At 38.6% G+C, this 26060-nt stretch overlaps 1 protein-coding gene across 1 annotated transcript in view; it reads left to right on the forward strand.

Annotated features, from left to right (window-relative positions):
* The window catches only part of neb (nebulin), a 52757-nt gene that overhangs the window by 21185 nt on the left and 5512 nt on the right, over nt 1-26060 (forward strand). Inside the window, exons 55-131 of the mRNA XM_087803498.1 lie at nt 8-112; nt 183-290; nt 466-777; nt 870-1073; nt 1150-1254; nt 1371-1478; nt 1560-1871; nt 1944-2147; nt 2213-2317; nt 2399-2506; nt 2591-2902; nt 2983-3186; nt 3274-3378; nt 3464-3571; nt 3649-3960; nt 4061-4264; nt 4351-4455; nt 4553-4660; nt 4731-5042; nt 5173-5277; nt 5367-5465; nt 5550-5651; nt 5723-5830; nt 5904-6215; nt 6299-6403; nt 6485-6589; nt 6669-6773; nt 6859-6966; nt 7056-7166; nt 7855-8052; nt 8274-8378; nt 8457-8561; nt 8653-8757; nt 8840-8947; nt 9025-9138; nt 9226-9423; nt 9707-9811; nt 9903-10007; nt 10071-10178; nt 10264-10371; nt 10461-10568; nt 10650-10754; nt 10834-10938; nt 11015-11113; nt 11528-11632; nt 11707-11811; nt 11879-11983; nt 12053-12157; nt 12266-12370; nt 12445-12549; nt 12621-12725; nt 12817-12921; nt 13565-13669; nt 14642-14743; nt 14814-14921; nt 15004-15108; nt 15193-15297; nt 15629-15733; nt 15816-15920; nt 16115-16225; nt 16308-16418; nt 16687-16788; nt 16941-17045; nt 17430-17519; nt 18257-18370; nt 18559-18663; nt 19086-19190; nt 19934-20038; nt 20308-20418; nt 20876-20986; nt 22041-22154; nt 22230-22334; nt 23003-23107; nt 23324-23428; nt 23711-23803; nt 24512-24604; nt 25336-25428. Coding sequence (XP_087659624.1) covers nt 8-112; nt 183-290; nt 466-777; nt 870-1073; nt 1150-1254; nt 1371-1478; nt 1560-1871; nt 1944-2147; nt 2213-2317; nt 2399-2506; nt 2591-2902; nt 2983-3186; nt 3274-3378; nt 3464-3571; nt 3649-3960; nt 4061-4264; nt 4351-4455; nt 4553-4660; nt 4731-5042; nt 5173-5277; nt 5367-5465; nt 5550-5651; nt 5723-5830; nt 5904-6215; nt 6299-6403; nt 6485-6589; nt 6669-6773; nt 6859-6966; nt 7056-7166; nt 7855-8052; nt 8274-8378; nt 8457-8561; nt 8653-8757; nt 8840-8947; nt 9025-9138; nt 9226-9423; nt 9707-9811; nt 9903-10007; nt 10071-10178; nt 10264-10371; nt 10461-10568; nt 10650-10754; nt 10834-10938; nt 11015-11113; nt 11528-11632; nt 11707-11811; nt 11879-11983; nt 12053-12157; nt 12266-12370; nt 12445-12549; nt 12621-12725; nt 12817-12921; nt 13565-13669; nt 14642-14743; nt 14814-14921; nt 15004-15108; nt 15193-15297; nt 15629-15733; nt 15816-15920; nt 16115-16225; nt 16308-16418; nt 16687-16788; nt 16941-17045; nt 17430-17519; nt 18257-18370; nt 18559-18663; nt 19086-19190; nt 19934-20038; nt 20308-20418; nt 20876-20986; nt 22041-22154; nt 22230-22334; nt 23003-23107; nt 23324-23428; nt 23711-23803; nt 24512-24604; nt 25336-25428 — 9930 coding nt within the window. The remainder of the gene's footprint in view (nt 1-7; nt 113-182; nt 291-465; nt 778-869; nt 1074-1149; nt 1255-1370; nt 1479-1559; nt 1872-1943; nt 2148-2212; nt 2318-2398; nt 2507-2590; nt 2903-2982; nt 3187-3273; nt 3379-3463; nt 3572-3648; nt 3961-4060; nt 4265-4350; nt 4456-4552; nt 4661-4730; nt 5043-5172; nt 5278-5366; nt 5466-5549; nt 5652-5722; nt 5831-5903; nt 6216-6298; nt 6404-6484; nt 6590-6668; nt 6774-6858; nt 6967-7055; nt 7167-7854; nt 8053-8273; nt 8379-8456; nt 8562-8652; nt 8758-8839; nt 8948-9024; nt 9139-9225; nt 9424-9706; nt 9812-9902; nt 10008-10070; nt 10179-10263; nt 10372-10460; nt 10569-10649; nt 10755-10833; nt 10939-11014; nt 11114-11527; nt 11633-11706; nt 11812-11878; nt 11984-12052; nt 12158-12265; nt 12371-12444; nt 12550-12620; nt 12726-12816; nt 12922-13564; nt 13670-14641; nt 14744-14813; nt 14922-15003; nt 15109-15192; nt 15298-15628; nt 15734-15815; nt 15921-16114; nt 16226-16307; nt 16419-16686; nt 16789-16940; nt 17046-17429; nt 17520-18256; nt 18371-18558; nt 18664-19085; nt 19191-19933; nt 20039-20307; nt 20419-20875; nt 20987-22040; nt 22155-22229; nt 22335-23002; nt 23108-23323; nt 23429-23710; nt 23804-24511; nt 24605-25335; nt 25429-26060) is intronic.

A 26060-nucleotide genomic window follows, 5' to 3' on the forward strand; every position in this document is an offset into this window, starting at 1 on the left:
ATTACAGAAAGCATATACTGAGTCGTGGCATAGTGACAAAACAAAGATCCACATCATGCCTGATGCTATGGATGTTCTTCTTGCCAAAGCCAACAATGTCAACTACAGCGAGGTATACTTACCAAAAATTTTCGAGTCCACTACTTTTTGCTTAATTTGATTGTTAATGATTTTCATAACAGAAAAGGTACAAACAAGCTCATGAAGATGCCAAGAAGCAGGGCTACGATATGCGAAATGATGCTATTTCGATCCGTGCAGCCAAAGCCTCCAGAGACATTGCCAGCGATGTAAGTTTGTAGTTTATTTGTGTGGTTCAATTATAAACAGTATATAGTTATCATAATATAAATCACTGTCAAACAATACAGCTATAATATGTGCATAAACAATAATGTAGTTTTATTCATTATTTGATTTTAAAGATCATTTTAATATACTGGATTTATTGTATTTCTGCAACAGTACAAGTACAAGACAGGGTACCGCAAGCAGGTGGGCCATCACATAGGGGCTCGGTGTGTCCAGGACGACCCTCTCCTCATGCTGGCTCTGAATTCAGCAAAGATAGCTAGTGATGCTCTGTACAAGAAGGACTTCAACATGTCCAAGACCAAGTTCCACCTGCCTGTGGATATGATAGCCTTTGAGCTGGCCAAGAAGAACCAGATCCAGGTCAACCATGCCAACTACATCACCCGTCTGCACAACTGGACCTGCCTTCCAGACTCCACTGATGTTGTCCAGGCCAGGAAAGCGTATGACCTTCAGAGCGATGTGAGTATTTCAGTTGATATTTCATAATCATATTGATATCAGATATTCACTGAAATATCACAGTTTAATCAAACTTATCATGTTCTTCATAGGCTGTCTACAAAGCTGATATGAAGTGGCTTCAGGGTTTGGGCTGGGTCCCTATGGGGTCAATTGAGGTGGAGAAAGCAAAGAAGGCAGCTGAGATTTTGAGTGAGAGAAAATACAGGCAGCACCCTAGCACTGTTCCTTTCACCAGCACAGTTGATGCAATGAATATTGAACTTGCAAAGAACAATGCTTTGACCATGAACAAGGTATCATAACATATCTCAAGAAAGTTGTATTGAAGCTATTGTGCTTTGATTGAAAATACATGTTTTATTTTTGTAGCGTCGTTACACTGAAGCATGGGAGAAAGATAAGACCAACATTCATATCCAGCCTGACACTCCAGAGATCGTACTCTCTCAGCAAAATGCTATCAATATGAGTAAGGTTAGTGTGATTGTTTTCTAACACTAAAGAGTTAAATATATAATAAAATGCATTGCTATTAATTTTATGTAGCAGTTCATTTACTTGTGTTAAACCCTTATACATATCCTTCTCAGAAACTGTACAGACAAGGATTTGAAGCCACCATCCAGAAGGGGTATTTCTTGCCTCCGGATGCAGTCTCTGTAAAAGCTGCCAAAGCATCAAGAGATATCGTTAGTGATGTAAGTAGTTTGCTTCCATTTCTCAAAAATCACGGAACATCAAGATGTTAATATCACCTTTTCTCTTGCTAATTTGACTAGTACAAGTACAAACAAGGATACAGAAAGCAGGTCGGTCACCACATTGGTGCACTAAGTGTCAAAGATGACCCTCTGATTGTGCTGGCTTTGAACTCAGCCAAAATTGCAAGTGATAACTTGTACAAGAAGGACTTTAACAAATCCAAGACTAAGTTCCATTTGCCAGTAGACATGCTAAGTCTTGAGCTGGCTAAGAAATGCCAGATTCAGGTCAACCATGCAAACTACATCACTCGCCTACACCAGTGGACCTGCCTGCCAGACTCCAGTGATGTTGTACAGGCCAGAAAAGCCTATGATCTTCAGAGTGATGTAAGTGTTAAGCAGTCTCTGAATCTATCTATATCTCATGAAGCACCTATTTCTAACAATGTCTTCTAATAGGCTGTCTACAAGGCTGACATGGATGAGGTTGTTGGTGTGGGATGGATCCCAATTGGTTCCGTGGATGTTGTTAAGGCCAAACATGCAGGAACGATTCTCAGTGAACGCCTTTACAGAGATAAACCAGACAAACACAAATTTACCACTGACATGAGCTCCATGCCCATGCTTTTAGCCAAAGCAAATGCAAATATCATGAACAAGGTAAAAATCTTTTTTTTTCTTGTATGAGATGTCACAATTTTAATAACCTGTTTTTTTTCCTATAGCAAAACTACATCGCTTCTTGGGAAGCTGATAAAATGAAGAATCATGTTTCTCCAGATATGCCTGAGATGTTGCTTTCGAAAGCAAATGCTCAAAACATGAGCAAGGTATTTCCCTTGTTAATATGAGGCTAGTAGTATTGATTAAGAAAAAATAATGCCTAATTCAATGTTACTGTATTCTTCCAGAAACTGTACAGGGAAGCTGTTGAGGAGATCTTCAGAAAGGGTTATGATATCAAATCAGATGCTGTGTCTATTGTTGCTGCCAAACGTGGAAGAGAAATAATTAGCGATGTGAGTAACATGACTTGTCGATATGTTAAGACTTTTTCATCTTGATTTTATAACTGACCAAATACTTTTGTTTCATCTGTGCAGTACAAGTACAAGACAGGGTATCGCCGGCAGGTCGGTCACCACATTGGTGCTCGCTGCGTTGAAGACGACCCCCTGATCATGCTGGCTCTAAACTCAGCCAAGATTGCCAGCGATGCCCTTTACAAGAAGGACTTCAATAAGTCAAAGACCAAGTTCAACCTTCCCGTAGACATGCTCAATCTTGAGCTGGCTAAGAAATGTCAGATCCAGGTCAATGACTTTAACTACAGAACCCATCTGCACAATTGGACCTGCCTGCCAGACTCCACTGATGTGGTCCAGGCCAGGAAAGCGTATGACCTTCAGAGTGATGTCAGTAAAACTATTTCACAAGTGCATTTTTTTCAAGTTGACCTTTATTAATTTTAAAACAACTGTTTTTTGTTTGACAGGCTGTTTATAAAGCCGACATGGAATGGATCAAGGGAACAGGTTGGGTGCCAATAGGATCTCTCGATGTAGAAAAAGCAAAGAAGGCCGGAGCGATCTTAAGTGATCAGAAATACCGTGAACATCCTTCCAAATTCAAATTCACTGCCCAGACCGTTGATATGCCATATGCCCTTGCTCAGGCCAATGCCCAGATTATGAATAAGGTATTTTTGTTAAATATAATTTCACAAAGTTTTCTTTTTCTTTTCAGGCTATTATTAAGTCGCTGAGTTTTTATCATTCATTTTTAGAAAGCCTATGTTTCTGCGTGGGAGGCTGACAAGACCAACATTCATGTCATGCCAGACACACCAGAGATCGTCCTTGCCAAGCAGAACAAACTCAACACCAGTCTGGTAATTCATGTCCCCATATGATAGTAAAACTGTTGCTGGTGGAAGATGAGTAAGGCTGGTTTCAAAATCATATTTGTTTCTGCAGAAATATTATCGTGAAGGCTACATGGACACCATCAACAAGGGCTACTACCTTCCCAAGGATGCAATCTCAGTTTTAGCAGCCAAGGCTGGCAGAAACATCATCAGTGATGTAAGTTTGCAATATTTCTTTGGAAATTCCAATCAATGAAACTTAAAATATTCACTAACATCTTTCACGATCTGTAGTATAAATACAAAGCAGGTTTCCGCAAGCAATGTGGCCATCACATCGGAGCGCTCAGTGTAAATGATGATCCACTGATAATGCTGGCAGCTAATGCAGCTAGGATCTCCAGTGACAATATTTACAAGAAAGACTTCAACAAGACCAAGACCAAGTACAATCTGCCAGTAGACATGCTGACAATTGAATTGGCTAAAAAGTGCCAGCAACAAGTGAATGACTTCAACTACAGAACTCACTTGCACCAGTGGACATGCCTTCCAGACAGCAGTGATGTTGTCCAGGCCAGGAAGGTCTATGATCTACAGAGTGATGTAAGTATGTTTAAGAATTGGTTTTTTTTGAGAATCATAATTTCTCAACATGTTTGAAGAATGTAAAACTAGTAGTAACAATTCTACATTTCTATTTAAGGCTGTTTACAGAGCCGACATGGAGTGGCTGAGGGGATGCGGCTGGTCCCCCCAGGACTCTGTCGATGTTGTCAAAGCTAGAAATGCCCAGAAGGTTCTCAATGAAAGGCTTTATCGCCAGCCCCCAAGTAGTGTCAAGTTCACAAGTGTGGTTGATCTGCCAGCAATTGTCCTGTCCAAGCAAAATGCTGACAACCTCAGTGACGTAAGTATCAAAATATATATTTTAATAGAGGAATAAAGACCCTGTTTCTGCCACAAATTGTAAATTTATGTTTCGTTTTTTGACAGTGGAAATATAGAGAAGTCTGGGATAAGGACAAGCTCAAAATCCACCTTCCGGCTGATATTCCTTCTGTGATACTTTCCAAGGCCAATGCAGTTAACATCAGCGAGGTACATTTATTTGCGTTGTGTATCCATCGGATTCTTTATTTCATCCCAAGCTAATTGTGTCCAGTGACAAAATGCCATATCTGTTTGCTCTCCACAGAAACTTTACACAAAGGCTTGGGATGACCAGAAGGCCAAAGGATACCATATTAAGGAGGATGCTATCGCTGTGCTGAAAGCTAGAGCTTCCAGAGACATCATCAGTGATGTAGGACGCATTTTATTATTATTAAAAAACAGAATGCCGATTATTACATTAATCATTGTTTTTTTTGTAGTACAAGTACAAACAAGGATACAGAAAGCAGGTCGGTCACCACATTGGTGCTCGCTGCGTTGAAGAAGACCCCCTGATCATGCTGGCTCTGAACTCAGGCAAAATTGCCAGCGATGTCCTTTACAAGAAGGACTTCAATAAGTCAAAGACCAAGTTCAACCTTCCCGTAGACATGCTCAATCTTGAGCTGGCTAAGAAATGTCAGATCCAGGTCAATGACTTTAACTACAGAACCCATCTGCACAATTGGACCTGCCTGCCAGACTCCACTGATGTGGTCCAGGCCAGGAAAGCGTATGACCTTCAGAGTGACGTAAGTGGTTTGGTGTTACTTAATCTTTTCTTATTATTCTTATTTATATATATACAAGTTTTTATATAATTACTGTTCAATTTCGTGTTGTTGTTTTATGGCAAATCCAAGTTGTGTTTTGCCTTCCCAGGCTGTGTACAAAGCTGACATGGAATGGATCCGTGGATGTGGATGGGTGCCGCATGAGTCAGTGGAAGTGCTGAAGGTCAAACATGCACAGAAAATCCTTGCTGATGTAAGTGTTTCATATTTTTAGTCAAATTGCGCCTTTATAGTTATGTTTATTTAATCATCTAAAACATATATTCTCTTTATCCCTCACAGAGAGGCTACCGTGTCAAATTGGATGAACAAAAATTCATCGTTCCGACTGACAGAGTAGACATGGTCTGTGCCAAGAATGCTGCTCTTGCCTTAGATGAGGTAAGACTGACTGCGGTTCTGTCTGTGATGTCATGTCCTTAAGTTTTATTCTCAAATTATTTTAATCCCAAATATTATTTTTAGGCCAAGTATCGCAAGGCCTGGCATCAGGATAAGACAAAATACTCACTGGTGGAGACACCAACAATTGTCACAGCAAGAGAGGTGGCAAAGAACGTTCATCCTGTAAGTAAAATGTGTGATATTTAAGTAAATGACGTAAAGAATACCAAAAAAACAATTATTTTTCTTTGCAGAAACTGTACACCAAGGAATGGGATAAAGTTAAAGCCACAGGCTACTTCATGCCTGGAGATGCAGTGGGAATTAAGCAGTGCATTGTTACTTCTAAAATTCAGAGTAACGTAAGTACTTTTTTAACAGTAATTTTTAAAATTACTCAGCAAATTTAGTAATTTCTGTCTCATTTTGCCTCAGCATAAGTACCTTGAGTCATATCGTAAGCAAGTTGGCCATCACATTGGTGCTCGCAGTGTCCAGGATGACCCTCTTCTCATGCTGGCACTGAACTCTGCCAAGATTGCCAGTGATGCTTTGTACAAGAAGGACTTTAATAAGTCCAAGACCAAGTTCAACCTCCCTGTAGACATGCTGCAGTTTGAACTGGCAAAGAAATGCCAGAAGCAGGTTAATGATGACAACTACAGAACTCGTCTGCACCAGTGGACCTGCCTGCCAGACTCCAGTGATGTCATGCAGGCCAGAAAAGCCTACGAACTCCAGAGTGACGTGAGTGGTGTCAGACAAGATGAATGATGATGACATTTTTTAAATGCTGCCTTTACCCAATGTTTTTCTTTTCTTACCTTCAGTTTATCTACAAGGCTGATATGGAATGGATTAGGGGCTGTGGATGGATGCCAAATGAGTCTGTCCATCACGTAAAGGTCAAGAAGGCTCAGCACATTCTCAACGAGGTATGCAGAATTTTTTTCAGCAGAATTTTAAATATTCTCTGAATACTTAGAATTGATTTTCGCCTCCGTTTGTGTTTACAGAGACTCTACACCAAGGCTGCCAAAGAATTATATAAAAATTTCACACTGATCGTTGACCGTCCAGAAATATTATTGGCCAAGACTAATGCAGCTAACCTCAGCGATGTATGTTGGACAATTATCCCCACAAAATGTATTCAGGATAATTCATCTTCAACTCATAATATCTCTATTTTTTGGATAGCTGAAATACAAAGAGACCTTCAATGCCGAAAAGGGTCATTACATTGGTTCAGAAGATACTCCTCAACTGGCCCACAGCAGGGAGGTGTCCAAAAACATTAGTGAGGTAATGTAGAACACTTGTCTTTATCTTTCACCTTTTAATACATTGTTTAAACAGTTTTGAAATAATATGATGGGATTCATTTTAGAAAAACTACAAATTAGCCTGGGATGAATCCAAGGCAACAGGCTACCAACTGGACCATGAATACATCCCACTTCTATCTGGCAAGAAGGGCAGAGACATTGCCAGTGACGTGAGTGATAATTTGCAATTGCAGCCAGTTATCATGATAGTATTTATGATGTAGTGTTTTTATGGCCACATTTTCTTTCTTCTTGATAGGTTAAATACAAGGATATGCATGAGAAGGCCAAGGGTCATTACATGGCCGGTACCTTGGTGGACTTCCCAGAGGTGATGAGATGTGGAACGCAGGAGAAGAACAAGGGAATGGTAAGAGAGATTAAAAAGATACAAACAGTGAATAAAATGTTCATATTTTTTTTTGGTATTAAAACTTAATTCTCATTAAAATACAGCGATTTCTGGCTATAGAGTGCACCTGAATATAAGATGAAAATGAAAATAAATATGTACATATAAAGGCCACACATTTATAGAAACTAAAGATGTCATTAAATACATGTTTTTTTGTTTGCTTGTAACACTTCTTTAACATGGCATGATAAGAAAACAGAAAAACCATTGTAAAGTTAAGGTCATCCGCTTTTATAACATCTAAAAGTCTTTGCATTGAGTCAGTTATTTTCACTGCTATGTACAACATCTCGATTTCCTTCTTCAACTGCTAGATAAGTTTCCTTCAACTTAAAAGCTGCATCATATGTATTTCTCTGTGTCGTGTCGATCACAAGGGTGTGTTCATGGTGCACAAACCAAATTATTGTTTTTTAATTCTTGTTGTTTGCAGCTTTTGGTACATTACTATAACCTCTTGTTTCAGAAATGATCGTCTTCTGGAGGCTTTTACTCATAAAAATGCAGTATGTTGTATATGCCACAGGGTTCAAAATCTGTGAAAAATAAGCTTTTTATAGTCGTGAAATTATATTAATGTGTTTACAGGTTTCCTAATAATGTATTTTGATTTAATTATCCATGTGTGGTTTGTGTTGAATAGAGGTTATACCAAAAGGACTATCATCAAACCAAAACCAAGATGCACCTGCCACCTGACATCATCGCTAACAAGGTTGCAAAGCGGTGCCAGGATATGCTGAGCGACGTTCTCTACCGCACTTACCTGCACCAGTGGACCTGCCACCCTGAGCAAGAGGATGCAATCCGAGCTCGCAAGACCAATGAGATTCTGAGCGATGTGAGTTTTTTTCCGACGCTTAACGTGTTTTGAATGTTTTGATGGTGGTTGACCTTAAGACCACTTCTGTTTGGATCGATTATTGTTAATTCAGTGTATCTCAGAAAGGTGAGAGAAGATTATGGACAACAAAATGAAATTTGTTTCCACATAAAGTTTAGTTTTACTTACGTAAATCTATTTTTCTAATTCATTTTTTTTCCCCCTATGTGATTAAACAGGTGTTCTACAAAGAGGACCTCACCTGGATGAAGGGCATTGGTTGTTATGTGTGGGATACACCAGAGATTGTTCGTGCCAAGAAGGCCTACGACTTGCAGAGTGAAGTAAGTCAATAGTTTAGCTCTGTATCCAGCTTTTGTATAACTGTGGAATTGAGAGGAACAATTTCTTTTTTCCTTCAGCTGAAATATAGAGATGAAGCCAAGAAAGAATTCAACAACTATTCGATTGTGACGGACACTCCTGTTTATGTGACGGCCATACTGGGTCACACATGGGCCAGTGAGGTCAGTGTGTTTCATTGTAATCAGAAGACTCATTTGTTTAACCGCCTAATATCTTTTAATTGTATTCGTAATAAATTAAATATGTTCACAGCTCAACTACAGGGAGGCATATCACAAGGAGAAGCACCTGTACACCACCATTTTGGATACACATGATTACGCCAGATGCCACAACTTCAAGGAGTTTTTCAGCAACGTAAGTTCACCTCAGTTGATTCAAGGCTGCAGTAGGTCTCTGTTAAATCATGCTCTGTACACTTGTATGTTTCCGTTCACAGAAAAAATACACTGCCACCTGGGATAAAATCAAAGCTAAAAGCTACCATATTCCTCATGACTCTCATGCCCTGAAACATGCTAAGAACCAGAAGGTCATTCTCAGTGGGGTAAGTTGCACACGTACATGCAAACATAAATTGATTCGTATTTTCTTTGCTAAGTGAATTAAACATGTTTTTTTTAGGTGAAGTACAAGGAGGATTATGAAAAGTTCAAGTCCCTCTACAGCTTGCCAAAGTCCCTAGAGGATGATCCCGCCACTGCACGCTGTGTTAAAGCTGGGAAGTTGGTCCTGGATGTAAGTCAATTTTCAAGCTATTTTATAATGCAGAACAAAAAACGGCTCTCCCTTGTAATTTCTCCTTTGTGATTACTTTAAACTCAGCGTCTCTACAAAGAGGACTACGAGAAGACCAAAGCCAAGAATCATATTCCTGCTGACATGCTGGAGATCCTGTCGGCCCGCAACACACAGTCCACAGTTAGCGGCATTCACTATCGCAAATACCTGCATCAATGGATCTGTCTTCCAGACATGCAGACGTTCATTCAAGCACGCAAGGTCAACGAGCAGCTTAGCGACGTGAGTAATCTTTCTAAAGACATTATTTGGTACTAGGAGTAAAGATTATTTTAAAAATATGCTTAATTGATAATTAATATTATAAACGCTTTATTGTACAGCGTGTATGATATCCATAAGATATTCATTTGATTACTTTTAATTAAATGTAAAAATAACATTTAGATAGTAGCAATTATCTTATATGTCTTTTCAATTGATTTTTGTACAGTAATAGTATTCAGCAAGAATTCAGGTAAATGTCACAGATAAAGGTTAAAACTACATGTTTGTCCTTCCCCAGATCTTCTACAAGGATGACTTAAACTGGCTGAAGGGAATCGGTTGCTATGCCTGGGACACGCCTGAGATTCTGAGGGTCAAGCAGGCTGGTGAAATTCAGAGCGAGGTCAGTACACCTTGTTGTGCAGTATTGATTCGTATATGTTTTATGTTCAGTTGTTGACAATTCCTAAGCTTTCGTTGTTTTTCAATTCCAGCAAAAGTACAGAGCTAAAGGTATCGAGGCCTTCAAAGATTACCATGTGGTGACAGAGACTCCAGTGTATGAGACGGCTAAACAGAATGCAGTTAACCTGAGTGACGTAAGTACCTACAGGGATTCTTTACCACCTCAGGCTCATCACCATCTTACCCTTTTTTTTCAGCTGCACTATCGTTATGACTACAACGCCAATGTGAAGGGAACCAACACAGCACCTGCTGTCACTGTGGAGACCGAGAGGGCCCGTCTGGCCAACCATATCCAGAGTGATGTAAGAAGTTTCTCTATCATTTTTTCAGCACTCAAACTAAGTTTGTAATACTGTTTGTAATTTGTAAATCTGTGTGTACTCTCAGAACTTGTACAAAGAAGCAAACAGGAACTTCATGCCTACTGGATATTCATTGCCTCATGACACTCCTCTGATTAAGCAAGTGAAACACAACTCACAGGTCACCAGTAACGTGAGTATCTGTTTTTCGTAAATAGTAAAAGTTCTGGTCAAATACATAATGGTTTTGAATGACCTTATGACTTTGCCCGGGCCCCACAGGTAAAGTACAAGGAGGCGTATGAAATGATGAAGGCCAAAGCATACACTCTTCATCCAGAGGGTGTCAACTTTGTCAATTCAAGAAAGGCTCACAAGATCAGCAACGACGTAAGAGACAACAGTGCATATATATTTCCCTAAAAATGTTATGCTCACAAACCATCTAACGTTACATTTTTTTTCTTCTAGCGCCTGTATCGTGAGGACTACCACAAGACGAAGGATAAGATCCACACAACATATGACACTCCTGACATCAAACAAGTCAAGATGAACCAGGATCACCTAAGTGATGTAAAAATATCAAGCATTAATGTTGATAAGTCTGTCTTTAAATTGAATTTTTTGATGTTATCGATATTGTTCTTCACAGTTATGGTATAAGGAGAAGTACAACAGCGCCAAAGGCCAACTGATCTCCATGCCCATCACGCCCCAGCTTCTTCACTGCCAGCATGTTAATGAAATCACCAGTGATGTATGTAAACTTTCTTAGTCTATATTCAAAAATACATTTGAGCGAGTAGGTCTGTATATATATTTTTTGTTTTTAGCTGAAATACAAAGAGGATCTGATGTGGCTGAGAGGCCTCGGATGCTTCCTGTACAATACCCCTGAGATGGTCCATGTCCGTAACGTCACCAAGTACAGGGTATGTTTACCTTTTTCCTGATTTCCTTTTTGCCAATTCACTGAACCGAAAAATATCAGTGCCTTCTAGAGATTGAATCTCTATCTTAATCTCCAAACTAGATGAGAAGGGGTTTTTTTTATATTTAAATCCATGATTGTTTCAGATGAATTATTGATATATAATAGAATATAAAATGTGCTTGCAGAAAGTCATTAACTGTTCCAAACAGATGCAGCTCTAGTAAGTTTTTACCCTGAAAACCCAAGAACCAATAGACAAAAAAATATTTTTACCAAGAGACAACTAACAAATAGAAACAGTAAAATCACATATAAAATAATAAAATGAATGCAACTGAAAAAATGTAAGCACTATATATGACTTTAATGATTTAATCCCTCAACCCTAATTCATATGTTTGTGCCTTTAAAGACAAGCTATCCAGTGGAAGCTAAGAAGAACCTTGCTAACTTCTCTGTGGTTCTGGACACTCCCGAGTACAAGCGTGTAACTGAGCTGAAGTCACACATGAGCAACGTAAGTTTTGTACATATTCAGTTTGCACTTTGAATCAATAGTTTCCACCTGACCTTACTTTCTCTTTGTTCCAGCTCATCTACAAATATCAAAGCAAAGAGGAAATGGCTCGTGTCACGTCTACCCTGGATTCTGTGGACATCAAGAGAGCGAAATGGGCCCAACAATTGACCAACAAAGTAAGTCTTGGGGTAAAAAAAAGTGACGTACCTTAAACATTCCTTTTGACTTTGTCCTCTTCTACAGTACCAGTACACTGACCTTGCTGCTAAAGAGAGAGCCCACTTCACACAGGCGATGGAAACCCCTCACATGGATCATGCCAGAAAGATGAAAGTCATAACCAGTGATGTAGGTTCTTTTTGATTGTCCTCTTGCTGTGGACTGATATACATGATGCTAACTTAAATCACTCCACAGAACAAGTACAAGGAGCAGTACGAGAAGATGAAGCACAGATACACCGCCATTGCTGATACACCACTGCTCATCCGCTCCAAGAAGGCCTATCTCCAGTCAAGTGATGTGAGGATTCTTCAAGAAGCTAAAAACAAAACTTTTCTATGCCTCTACAGCTGAGTTAATGAACAATAAGCAATATTTCATCGTAATTGTCATTTTTTTCTGTCTTAGCTGCGCTACAAAGAAACCTTCGAGCTCTCTAAGGGCCACTACCACACGGTCAAGGATGCTCTGGACATCACCTATCATCGCAGGGTTACTGATGACATCAGTGAGGTCAGCCCTGAGTTTTTAGCTTTGTTAGTTTTGCCTCAGCCTCATCTTAAACCTTGTCCTTCCGTCCATTACAGGTCAAATACAGGGAGAAGTACATCAACTCTCTGGGCACATGGAAGTCCATCCCTGATCGTCCGGAGTTCTTCTTAAGCAGAATTGCCAATGATAATGTCAGCAGTGTAAGTAACTTGAACAGGTAATCAATACTAAGAGAAGTTCCTGGTTATCAAACTTTTGAATTTTCTTTTAGGTCAAGTACAAGGAAGACCTGGAATGGCTGAAGGGCATTGGCTGCTTCGTCTGGGACACACCTGAGTTGGTCCGGGCTGAGAAAAACAAGACCCTCTACAGTGAGGTGAGTCAGCAACCTTTTCACTTATTGTTGTTATAAATACATAGCAGTAATTTGTCTAACCAAAATTTGTCTCTTGATGTTTTTAAAACAGAGGCTCTACAAGTCGTCCTTTGAGAAGAACAGAGCAAACTTCAAGTACACCTGCGACACACCATTTTTCCAGGCTGCCAAAAATGCTTCTACCCTCATCAATAATGTAAGATCAGATTTTCCAGCTCTCCATTTATGTTTGAATAATTCTCAAAAACAGCTAATGTTACATAATCTTACAGAACATATAGTATGGTGATGTGATTATTATGTTTTTTTTAATTCCTTGAAGGACATAGATACATACTTGATTCTGCCTTGTCTAACTTTCTCTTCTTTTGAATATTTTTTATTTCAATGTTTTCACAAACACAGCGTGACCGTTTTCCAATGCTAATGATAGGCCGCACACTTTTTCTATTCTCAATATTTAACTGCCTTGTGACGTTCTGAGCAGAGAGCCTACAGAGCTACCTATGAGAAGACCAAGGATAGGTTCACTATTACCACAGACGATCCTAGGTATCAACTGGCCAGGGCAAACAACATGATGAGCCAGGTAAACGTTTTGACCATGCGGAGTAACCGGCCTGACCTCTGATCCTGGTGCATGAGGTCAATGACAACCAGAGCATGAGTAAACGTTTTCAAAGAAGCAAAGATTTGAGAACGCATCTTCGTCTGTGCATATTGGGGTGACAACTGACAGAAACAATGATTCCACGACCATGGTTTCCGCTCCCGGTCTTCCCAGTATCAATACTTTTCTCAACGTTTGCATGACGGTGCATGTGTGTTTTTATGAATAGGTGTTGTACAAATCCAAAGCAAAAGGTCTGCTCAAGAGCGGCTGCAATGTGCTGCACCGCCCTGAAATCCTCACAGCCCTATTCCAGACAGCTATTGGCAGTAAGGTAACCAGGCGTTGATCTAGCTGTGAAGCACAGCCACCAATGTTAAATCATTATGCAGAAACCATTTCCATCTGTTACCTTCACAGAAACCATCTCGCATCCTATCATACGCTTTGAAGCTCTTTCATTCAGATAAATTGACAATTCACTCATTTCCATTGCATCATCTGCATACTTTTTCACTAAAATTATTTTTTTATTGTAATGTTTGGAGCAAGCACTCAATTTCTAATGCTAAAGAAATGTTTTTAGTAACATTTAAATTGAAGATGGATTTGATATTTCATTGAGATAACCATGTATTTAAATCATTAATTGTACGAATTATTTACAAATTATTAAAACAAAATCATTTTTATGGCCAACATATTGCGCATCTGCGGTCCATGCCATGAACTCGACACCTTGAATCCTTTTATCAGTCATAATCATCTGCCGTTGAATTCATTTTTGCCCACTCTAACAGTTTTCCATGCATGTTTTTTCAAGCACGCTATGTAACATGCATCTGATCCAGCAACATTTGGTTTGATGAGTTTGTATCACAAAAAACAAGTTTCACTTTATGATACTATCTTTTATCTCGGAATTACTGTTAAATGAGTAAATTCTTTTTTTAGCTGAGTTGGGTGGGTTAAATGTGGGATAATAGGGATATTTTTTAGATGAAACCTCAAGTTACCAATTTGGAAAATTCCATTATGTGATTGTAATCTTATATACCTTCTTATTTATACCTTTGTTAATCTCATTTCTAGATCACCCATATGAGGAATATATATATATATATATATATATATATATATATATATATATATATATAATTTGGTTGGGGAAACTTTCATTATTTTTATTAATATGTCAGAAAATTGATATTAGTATACTTTAAGTTAGTCTATATATAATATGTAGGTTCACATTGGGACACTGAATTTTCTTGGTAATATTAACTTTATGCATGTTCTGGTCCAGTGGCGGTATCGGGAGCAGTATGAACGGGCAAAGGACAAGTTCACTTCAGTTTTGGAGACCCCTGAGTATGAGACCCATAAACGCAGCAAGAAGATCACCGATGTAAGTTTGTCTTTTGTTTTATTGTGCCTGTTTGTTCAATTTGTTCTAACTTTGAATAAATACTTTTCAGATCCTTTACAAGATGGAGCACAACAAGACCAAGGCAAAGGGATACACATTGCCCTATGACACCCCTCACCAGAACCACATGAAGAAAGTTAAGGAGATCACCAGCAATGTAAGTCACCAACTCCTTAAGCATCTAAGTTGAAACATGAGAAGCTGCTAACACTTAATTTTGTTTTTTGCATAACTTGTAGCTGAAGTACAAAGAGGTGTATGAGAGGAGCAAAGCCCAGATCAACATGGACCCTGAGGCACATTCAATCCGTGCAGCTAAGGAGGCTTACAAGAACATCAGCAATGTAACTACTACATAATGACAGTTAAATATAGCAGTACAGAGTAAGAATATGTGACTTAATTGATCATGTTTGATTCCGCTTCAGCTGGACTACAAGAAGAAGTATGAAGCCACCAAGATGAAGTGGATTTGGACTACAGATAGACCAGACTTCCTCAGTGCTGCCAGGAACTCCCTGCAACAGAGTGATGTAAGTTGAAGATTTGCATATTTCTACACATCACTTGTGATTTTTAACACTAGACAGAAGGAGAATGTAAGACGTTGAACTACTGGCTAATGGAAGGAAAGGAAGATGACCATTGAGATATATGGAGGGGTTAAAGAAGGAAATTGGGAGTTTGGAGGACGCAAGTTTAGGTGGAAGAGGAGAACTTGCAAGCATTTATATAAGACTGATCACTTCGAATTTTCCTGTTTACTCTGATGACTTAATAAAAAAAAGTTACAAAACCATCTTGTTTTTTCATCCACCATCTTTCCTCTGATGTATTGTTTTTTTTTTGTCATTTGATTTAAAGGTTGAGTACAAGTATGACAAGGAAATGATGAAGGGCTGCGTGATCCCAGTGGTGGACGACAAGTTGACTGTTCTGGCCATGAGGAATGCAGAAATGGCCAGTGATGTAAGTTTCTCTTGTGACTGAATGGATAATATTCTGAAAAAGTTTTTGATAATCTTCTTTATAAATTTCATCCCTTCTACAGGTGAAGTACAAAGCAAAGTATGAACAGGAAAAGGGCCACTACATGCCCGTCACAGACACTCCCCAAATCCTCCATTCCAAGGCTGTTCGCAGTCTTGTGTCTGAGGTGAGACTAGTTATCATCTTGTTCTTTAACTACCATCGACTATGGACTATACAGATGCCACAGGTTGTAAAACATGTCAAAAAACAACAGCACATAGTCCGTAAATGAAAGTGAATAATATTACTGCATGATACAGACAAGCGTTTCATCTTCATTTTTCCATAATGCTCCTAATACAAGTGTTTCCACTTCAGAGCAAATACAAGGAGGCCAGCAAGAAGGACATGCAGAGTGGCTCTTTCACCACTCTGTCTGAGACCCGTGACACGGTTCACAGCAAGTCGGTCAACAAGCTCGTCAGTGGGGTGAGCTGATGCACAAAACATCCGTCATGTGATCCATCATCTCACATTTATCACTTCACATGTTGTTTAACGTCCTCAACAGAAAGTGTACAAGGCGAAGTTTGAGAAGGAGAAGGGCAAGTCTTCATACAACCACATGTTGGTGCCGCCGGATGTCCAGCACGCCATTAACGTGGCCAAGAGTCAGAGTAATGTGAGTCGTGAGTTGTTACATGAACGTACAATATATTTTGAATGAACAACAATGCAGGCCTGAAGAACCATTACCTTTCCTATGTGTTCTGTTTTTCTGTGGTTTTATCTAGAGCTTTTATCTAGAATATGTAATTTCTTTAATTTAGTTATGCAATCTTTTCAGTAGCAACCGTAGGCATATATATTTTATATTAAACACTTGTTTTTTTGCTTTAAAACTGATTTCATTTTGATCTTCCCAATATAAAACTCTCAATCCATTACAGGTTAACTACAAGAAGGATGCCAAGGCAAACCTGCACTACACCACTGTGGCCGACCGCCCTGACATCAGAAAGGCTACCCAGGCCGCAAAACTGATTAGTGGGGTAAATATACAAATCATAAAAATGTATTTTATCTCATAGACACACGCTATCTGAATTAGCTACTTTTTGTGCATATGAATCTAAAGCAAAAATCAAACAATCAATGTTGAATTGTCTTCCTTCAAACACTATTTCATCTGCTTTCGTCTCAGATCGGCTACCGTGATAAGGCCCGTGAGGAGGCCAGTCGTGGAGGTTCCCTGACCCACCGTCCAGACATCGCTCTGGCCACCGAGGTGTCCAAGCTGACCAGTCAGGTACCCATAACCGGCTTTGATCCCACTGGATTTTAGGAAGAATATTCACCATGTGCCATCGAGTTTCAGTTCCAGACACTCTCTCTGGGTTAATTTACTCTCTGTAGTAGATGCATAGTTGAAGTTCTCTAGGCCTAACTGCCAGCTCCTCTACTTTAATGCTTCATCTCCCATTCCTGTATTATAATCCATGCCTTCATGAAAGTAGTTTCCATGCTTATTAACTGCCATAATCTTAACATTGTACATGTTTCATCTTCATGTGTCTCAATCCATCTTTCTCCTGTCCCTTTCTTTCTTTCTAATCCTCATCTCTCTTCTCCCTCTTTTCCTCCATAATACTGTCTATGTGTTCTCATCCCACCATCTTACTGCGCTTTGTAGGTGGAGGCCCAGCCCTCCCTCCATGGAGCTGCCTCCTATGATACCCCCCAGATGCGCCACATTAAGAAAATGAGTGCCGTGACTAGTGATGTAAGGTTAACATGCCCAAACTGAAGGGCTGAGTCTACTTGTCTGTCTCTACTGTTTGTCACTTTCTGGTTTGACTGACGCACCACAGCCTACATACCTGCTTCCATACGCTCTGCTAATACCCCTCAGTTGCATTATTCTTTAATGCTCCAAAGTATTAACCAACTAGTTACTCCAGGATTTGATGTCCATCTCTATTTTAATGTTTATTTTTGTCCGTAAACAGAACAATGTGAACTTTTTGGAGCTACACCGGCGATTCAAGATGAGCCCTCAATGTGAAAATACTTGAAGTTGAAAATGCTCGAAATCATTCAAACACATGTTATAATTACAAGCAGAACAATTAATACAAATAATTATCACAATAAGTACATTCAAGTAATTAAACAAATTTATGAGAAACAAGGGAAACACGAGTAATAGTCGAGTTTGCCCAACAATGTTAATATTAACCATGTTATTGCTTTATTGAAAATGTATTGCTTTCAGTCTACTTTTTCCATATATATACTTTATTATATATGGATATGTCTGCATATCCTTGTTTTATGTTTCAACATATACAGGCTGTCATTGAATCTGACAAATACACCATATTTTGTTTCAAGAGATGGAATTCAACATTCCAGTTGCTCATCTTTTTCTATTCAAATATCATTTCATCCTATTTTTCATGTCACTCCAGTGACACATTACTCTTCTGACACCAACCAGCCTGTTAACCGTTCTTTCAGTTGAAGTACAAGGAGAAGTTTGACAAGGAGATGAAGGGAAGGAAGCCACAGTACGACCTGAAGGAGAGTAAGATATACCAGACGTTGAAGGACGCTAATAATCTGGCTAGTGAGGTGAGTTATTGTCTGTTAATGTATCTGATGCCACACGTTCATATTTATATTCATCCTAATCCTTTGACCACTTGCTCTGATCTTTGAAGTGACAAAACTCCTGGAATGTTTCCAGACAAAATTACCATTACTTTGTATGACCTTTCCAGAACTTCTTAGATGTTCACCATGATGTGATGTGTGCACAGGTGAAGTACAAGGGTGACCTGAAGAAGATCCACAAGCCTGTGACTGACATGGCAGAGTCCCTTTCCATGCAACACAACCTCAGCACCAGCAAGCTGTCCAGCAACGTAAGAGCCACTTGAAAGCTGCCAGCTTTGTTTTGACTCTTGCCTTTTGAGCCATCCTCTATAACAAACATGACTGTAAGACAACAGTCATGTTGGAGTCATCCTTCATTTTTCTTCATCTTCACTACCTCATTTCATCTGGTAGTAATCTTTACACTTCTTCCCATGCTCATGATTTTAAACCCCGCCTCCTCACTTCAACCATAACCGTCTTCCTCTTACTTCGGTCCATTTCATTTAATTTAACTCAAAAAGTACAGATTCCATAATAACTACATTTTTCCATTTAGTTTATGTCTGTGACATCACTGATAACTGATATTAATACAGTTTTGTCTTAGACTTGAACTACTTATACGCATAAAAATACTTTCCTTGTTCAATGCATTGAGTTGTCTCGACTGGACATTCCTCCTGTGTAGTACGTCTACAAGAAGAAATTTGAGGACAGTAAGGGTCACTACCACATGATTGCTGACACACCAGAACAGATCCATCACAAGGAGGCGACAGAACTCCAGAGTAACGTAAGTGAGGAGGACAAGGGGTCAACACTCACCACAACCTCAACTTCTGTATTCGGACATTTTCATACTTTTCTTATGAATCCAATTTAACTTCATTTTTATTTAAAGTGTTATTTTAGTTAATATTACATTATTTAAGATCAATTAAAAAACAGGTTGCAGTGAATCGCAGTTATAAATCTTGTACTGAACTCACTGTAAGCAGCTTCGACGAGTAGACTTTAAACTTTAATAAAATCATATTAATTTTTCATTTGGTTCTTGAAAAGCCATCAGCTGTTCTCCCTCGATCATGACCGTGAAAATGTTACCTCTCTAAAGAGCTGATGAAGCACCTATTCCGATAGCCTGTACATTCATGCCTGATTTTATTTCAAACAAACAAATTATACTTCTTTTTCTTTCTTATCATCGTGAAAAATCTCAATTATTTTTGTCCTTCGAAAGAGCCTGTGTATGATGGATTTACATCTTCATCACTGATCAGGTAATACTTGACAAGAATTGACAACATCTTACAAAATATGGATCATGAGAGTTACTACCTTCTATCACTTTTAATTGAACATCAATTGACAAAAGACTGATAAGCAAACAAATCAATAAATACTTATTGTGACATGGTGAGCAATACAAAGTGAAACATGTCATTTTAAATGGTTGCCTAAGCACCAGCGTATCCTGGAAACATTTGACTCTCACCATCAACTATGTGCTTCTAACGTTTTTCTCTCTTTGTTCAGGTGAAGTACAAGGAGAAGTATGAGAAAGAGAAGGGCAAGGCCATGCTCGACTTTGAAACTCCCACCTATGTGACAGCCAAGGAGGCGCAGCATATGCAGAGCCAGGTAGGCACACCTCACCTTAACTCCCTCTTGTCTGAAACTGACAGCAAAACACAGACTTTTAAGTCCAAATATTCGTTAATGTTTTATTTTAAAAATAGTTTGACCACTTCTAGTTTTTGTCGTCACACTTCTATTAGGCGTATAAAGACACACTAACCACGCATAGTAAAAGTAAAAAGTTATTGATGAAGATGCTGGTTATGCTGAGGTTTTGTTCTGTGTTGTTGCATGTGATCTGAGTTCTGTCTGTTCATCCTTGTGGAAAATAGAAAGACTATAAGAAGGACTTTGAAGAGTCCATGAGGGGCAAGAACCTCTCAGGCTTGGAGGTCACACCTGCCATGCTACATGTCAGACACGCCACCAAAATATACAGTGAGGTAACTGAAAGACAAGTGATCCCTGCCCCCCCCTCCCCAGTCTCACCCATTCTCTATAATCTCACTAAGATGACTTCAGTGTCCCCACGACCTTTTGCTCTGAAAAAAAAAGATAAATGTTTGTTTGTAAATAATCCCTGATTTGACATCCATACTCATTATTAAATAAAACCACGAAGAGATCCCTAATCTTACTCTGCCGCCTTATCAAATACGGTTCATACCTGCATCCTGATAACATCAGACTTTCATCAACAAAGAAAATGCATGCCATATTTTTACCTCACTTCTTCTGATGAAATGATGCTCTGCCAAAGTCACTGATGTCTCAGTCCAAGTGTCGAATAATGTTTGATGTTATATTTCTGAGGCCCAGTGACTTTGAGCTGTACTGGAATGTTTGTCTGATGATTCTTGCCTGGCCTGCTTTGTGTGTCTCTTTTTTTCCGCCCTGTAGAGAGAGTACAGGAGGGATCTAGAGGAAGGGGTGAAGGGTAAAGGGCTAACTGTGCTGGAGGAAACTCCGGAGCTCTTGAGAGCAAAGAATGCCACTCAAATCCTGAGTGAGGTATGGTTAAGAGATGAGTGATGCTGGTGGTTACAGCCTCACCTTATTGGCAACAGTCATTTGCTGAAACCTCCCTCCATCAACTTCTCACTAATAATGAATCATTCCGTCCCTGCTGACGCCATCACTAACGTTGACATGCTTTCTCTGGGAATGACCATTTACTGTATATAGGACTATTTTGCTAATCATATTCATTTTTAACAATGTCTTCTATTCATAACTTCTTTCACAAACATTTGGCTTCACACATTGTGTTCCAAAACTGTGTAAGCTTTTGGAAACATTCATGCTTGTTGGTTCTGTTAATTGTGCTTTCACACGGTTTAAAAATGAGAGATTAATGAATCGCAATCTGTAATTAATTGATCTAATTCATTGTTTTTAATCTCACCTACAATAACTGAGAAAAGTCCTCAACTTGACTTTTTATTCATTTAAATGTATGATTATGAAATATTGATATATAATTACAAAGTATCAGTTCATGAAGTTAGTTATCATTTTGAACAGATTACAATAGATGCAGTTCTGATATATTTCCGACTAGTCCCAAGAGTTGTTGCAACCTTTAGTGTCCACCAGCAGGGAATGTTAAATGGTATATATTTTTATATATAGAACTTTTTTAAGTTACAAGTCAAAGAGTAGATTAATGTGATGCAATTAAATTAAGCAGTATTACTGTAATCTAGTGATTAATGTCGTAAATGTGTCACAACTAGTGAAAATAATGAGGTCCATGTCTTCTTTAACTGCATGGTTTCTTGTGTGAGTGTTTGTAACAAGACTGTAGATGTTGGTGTGGCTATAATATATATAAAAACATTTACTCTTACAGTGATACATGTCTTTTATACAGGTTGACTTCCATCCAAGTTGGTGCTTTGATGAATTCACTTAAACCTGCTAACCTTCTACACTTAAACCCTCAGCCTTTTCTGTCTGCAGCCCAGTTCCTGTAGTTAGACAAGCTAGCAGTAGTTTTTCAATAGCCAAGCCCCTCCATAGACGAACATTTCATTGTCTAACTTTTGACCTGCGTCCATCACAGAGGGAGTACAAGAAGTCACTGGAGCTGGAGATTAAGGGCAAAGGAATGTTGGCTTTGGCTACAGACACCCCAGACTTCATGAGGGCGAGGAACGCAACAGATATTCTCAGCCAGGTTTGATGGTTTCCTTCTTTTTGAAATGTTGTCTCGTTTTTGCACCCAAAACTGACTAAGTTTCAAATTGTTTAGTCTAAATACAAACACACTGCAGAGATGGACAGAGCCAGCTACACCAGTGTCATTGACACTCCAGACATCATCCATGCCCAGCAGATGAGGAACATCGTCAGCCAGGTGATTTATGGCCTTCTCATCTTGGATAATGTGGTTAGAGGGGATATGCTACATATTTTGGATTTATCCCATTGAATTACCAATCCGTGGCATTTACAATAGTGTCTGTGTTGTACAAGTGTAACTGCTATGTCATCAATTCTCTTTTTTGCTTTTGGCAAATTTATAATATTTACAGGATAACGTCTCTAGTCGTATCAGCTTCTGGTAAGTTGAAGCTGAAAGTATGTCAGAAGTCCATATGAAAGCACTGTCTCTGACTCTTAATGGTCACATGACACTCAGACTCTCAAGGTGGGTCGTCCAGACAAAGTTATGTGTTCAAGAATATTGTTAAAACAATAGTAAGAGATCATTTATGAGTCATGAACTGCAGACTGTTCAAAATCCAAATATTATTGATTATTTGAAAAAATATATATATATCAAAATAGGTGATTGAAAACTTTTATTTTTTTTGATGAATGTGTTACGCAGTACGTTGTATCCTGTTTGCATACTATTGCCTGAATATACCTTTTTGTCAAATAAAGAAAATATGTTAAATCTTGCTAATCTATACAACTTTCAGGTCCAACTGCTCAGTTAAACCCAGCAACAGACACTAAGAAACGTCTTTTAAATAACAAATCAAGATTTATTTGAGTTATTTATTTGCTAATCAACAGAAAAAGTACAGAGAGGAGGCTGAGAAGACCATGTCTCACTATGTGCCGGTTCTGGACACTCCAGAGATGTTGAGAGTCCGTGAAAACCAGAAGAACTTCAGCACTGTGAGTGTAGCTGTAACGTGTGTGTCTGATTCTTTTTTTATTGTAATTTCTTATGTGTCATTGTTAACTGTGTGTTATGTATGGAGCCGCTTTGTGTTCCCAACTCTTCATGACAGGGATTTGTTGTCTACTGTAAATTCACTCATTTATTTTTGAAGTTGAAACTTATTTTTTCCCCATGTATTCAAGTGTTGAACTTTTTTCTCTCCACCATAGCTTCAGTACCAGAATGACCATAAAAGCATTAAAGGAAAAGTGTTGGCAGTGTTCGACACACCTGAAATGCTCCGTGTAAAGGAAAATTCCAAGAATTTCAGCTTGGTATCTACTTCTCTTTATATTTGATTTAACAAAATTCTAATATCACTTTTTCGGATTATATCATTTTAACAAATGCCCATTCTCTTATAATAAATTCATATCAGGCAAATATAAATCACAGTTATAACGGTTTCTGCTTCACATGGTTTTAGGCAACTAACACTTGTATGGTTCTTTTATACTGTTGTGTGTTTTTCACTTTGTGTGTCTGTCACAGTTTGAGTCATGTTTGTCTTAGAAGGACATTTACAACAGGCGTCTTTCTTCTTTATCCATGTTAAGATTCAGTACAAAGAGGAGTTGGGAGGAGGAACTGCTCTGCCTGAAACTCCAGAGATGGAGCGAGTTAAACAAAACCAGCGCAACATTAGCACGGTACTCTTCTGAGTGACCCTGACCCTCCATCACCCCTTCAATCCCTGCAACCTTGATTTTGACCCCTTGACCCCCTCGATCATATCTACAAAGTTTATAACTAACCCTCTTCTGGTTGTCCCTCTTTAAATGTATATAATACCTGCGTGACACTTTCATTTAAGCTACAAACTTACTGAAGATACTGGCCATAAAAAAAATATTAAAAAAAATTAAAAGATAATATCCTGGAAAAGAGATTTTTTAAATATACCGTCACATTTTAAATACATTTTAGAAAGTATTTTTTTAAGCAAATTATATCTGCCTTTTCTGTTGTGGAATATGATATATTAGGGGCCAGTAGAGAGCGATGGGTTGTGTCGAGGACATATTGATGAAAGAATTCTAGCAGCAGAACGGTCAGGCAGCTCAAGCTGATTAAATTATTTTAAGCTTATTAATACATTTGTGTTGAGATGGAGCTTTGTGTGAAAATACAATTATCAAAAATAAGCATTTTAGCAACAATCTCAAAATGAGTCGTCTATGTGATACTGATTCACAAAGGTACAAAAGTTGAACAGTATCACAGTCATAAGGCTGTTAATTCCAATATGTTTGTGTTTGTTTGTAGCTGTTTTTGTGTTTGTTTCTGTGTTTTTGGTTGGTTTATTTCTGCTGAGATCCAACAAATGTATATCAACATTGCTGCTGTGTCATGTTAAGATTCGGTACAAAGAGGAGTTGGGAGGAGGAACTGCTCTGCCTGAAACTCCTGAGATGGAGAGAGTTAAACAAAACCAGCGCAACATTAGCACGGTACTCTTCTGAGTGACCCTGACCCTCCATCACCACTTCAATCCCTGCAACCTTGATTTCTACCCCTTGACAACCTCATACCTACTGGACACGGTTTATGACTAACCTTTGTCTTGTTGTCCCTCTTTAAATGTATATTTTAGTACCTGAATGACAGTTTCTTTTTAGCTACAAACTTACTTAAGGTCTTGGCCATAAAAAAAAAACAACAAGAGTAGGTTAAGTATACCAACTAATTTGAAATAAATTCTAGGAAGTCTATTTCATTTTAGAAGTTTGGCCAGGGAGAAGTCTGCTCAAGTAAACTATATTCATTTTCTTTTGTAGGAAATGATATATTAGGGGCCAGTAGAAGAGATGGGTTGTGTCGAGGACATATTAATGAAAGAATGCTAGCAGCAGAACGGTCAGGCAGCTTAGATGAATACATTATGTTTCTTTCTTTTAGTTTATTAATACATTTGTTCTGAGATGGAGCTTTGTTAGAAAATCTAATTATCAAATCAAAGTACTTGAGCAACAATCTTAAAATTAGTCGTCTAAAGTGATACGGAAAAAAGCACTGAACGATATACAAAGTTTAGCAGCATCACAGTCATAACGCTGTTAATTCCAATACATTTGTGTTTGTTTGTATCTCCATGTTTGTCTCTCCTTTTGTGTTTTGGTTGGTCTATTTCTGATGAGATCCATCAAAAAGTATATCAACATTGCTGCTGTGTCATGTTAAGATTCGGTACAAAGAGGAGTTGGGAGGAGGAACTGCTCTGCCTGAAACTCCTGAGATGGAAAGAGTTAAACAAAACCAGCGCAACATTAGCACGGTACTCTTCTGAGTGACCCTGACCCTCCATCACCACTTCAATCCCTGTAACCTTAATTTCTACCCCTTGTCAACCTCATATGTACTGGACAGAGTTTATGACTAACCTTTGTCTTGTTGTCCCTCTTTATATGTATATTTCAATACCTGAATCACAGTTTCTTTTTAGCTACAAACTTACTTAAGATCTTGGCCATAAAAAAACAAAAAAAAAACGATCCAGAGGAAGAGATTTGGTTAAGTATACCAACAAATTTAAAATAAATTCTAGGAAGTCCATTTCATTTTCAAAGTTTGGCCAGGGAGAAGTCTGTTTGAGTAAATTATATCTTCCTTTTCTTTTGTAGAATATGATATATTAGGGGCCAGTAAAGAGCGATGGGTTGTGTTGAGGACATATTGACGAAAGAATGCTAGCAGCAGAACGGTCAGGCAGCTCAAGCTGATTAAATTATTTTAGTTTATTAATACATTTGTCTTGAGATGGAGCTTTGTTAGAAAATACTATTATCAACAATCTTAAAATGAGTCTGTCTAAAGTGATACTGAAAAAAGCACTGAACGAGTAGTATCACAGTCATAACGCTGTTAATTCCAATATATTTGTGTTTGTTTGTATCTCTATGTCTGTCT

The sequence above is a fragment of the Callionymus lyra genome, chromosome 12 (assembly GCF_982586985.1).
Source record: "Callionymus lyra chromosome 12, fCalLyr1.hap1.1, whole genome shotgun sequence".
Classification (NCBI taxonomy): domain Eukaryota; kingdom Metazoa; phylum Chordata; class Actinopteri; order Syngnathiformes; family Callionymidae; genus Callionymus; species Callionymus lyra.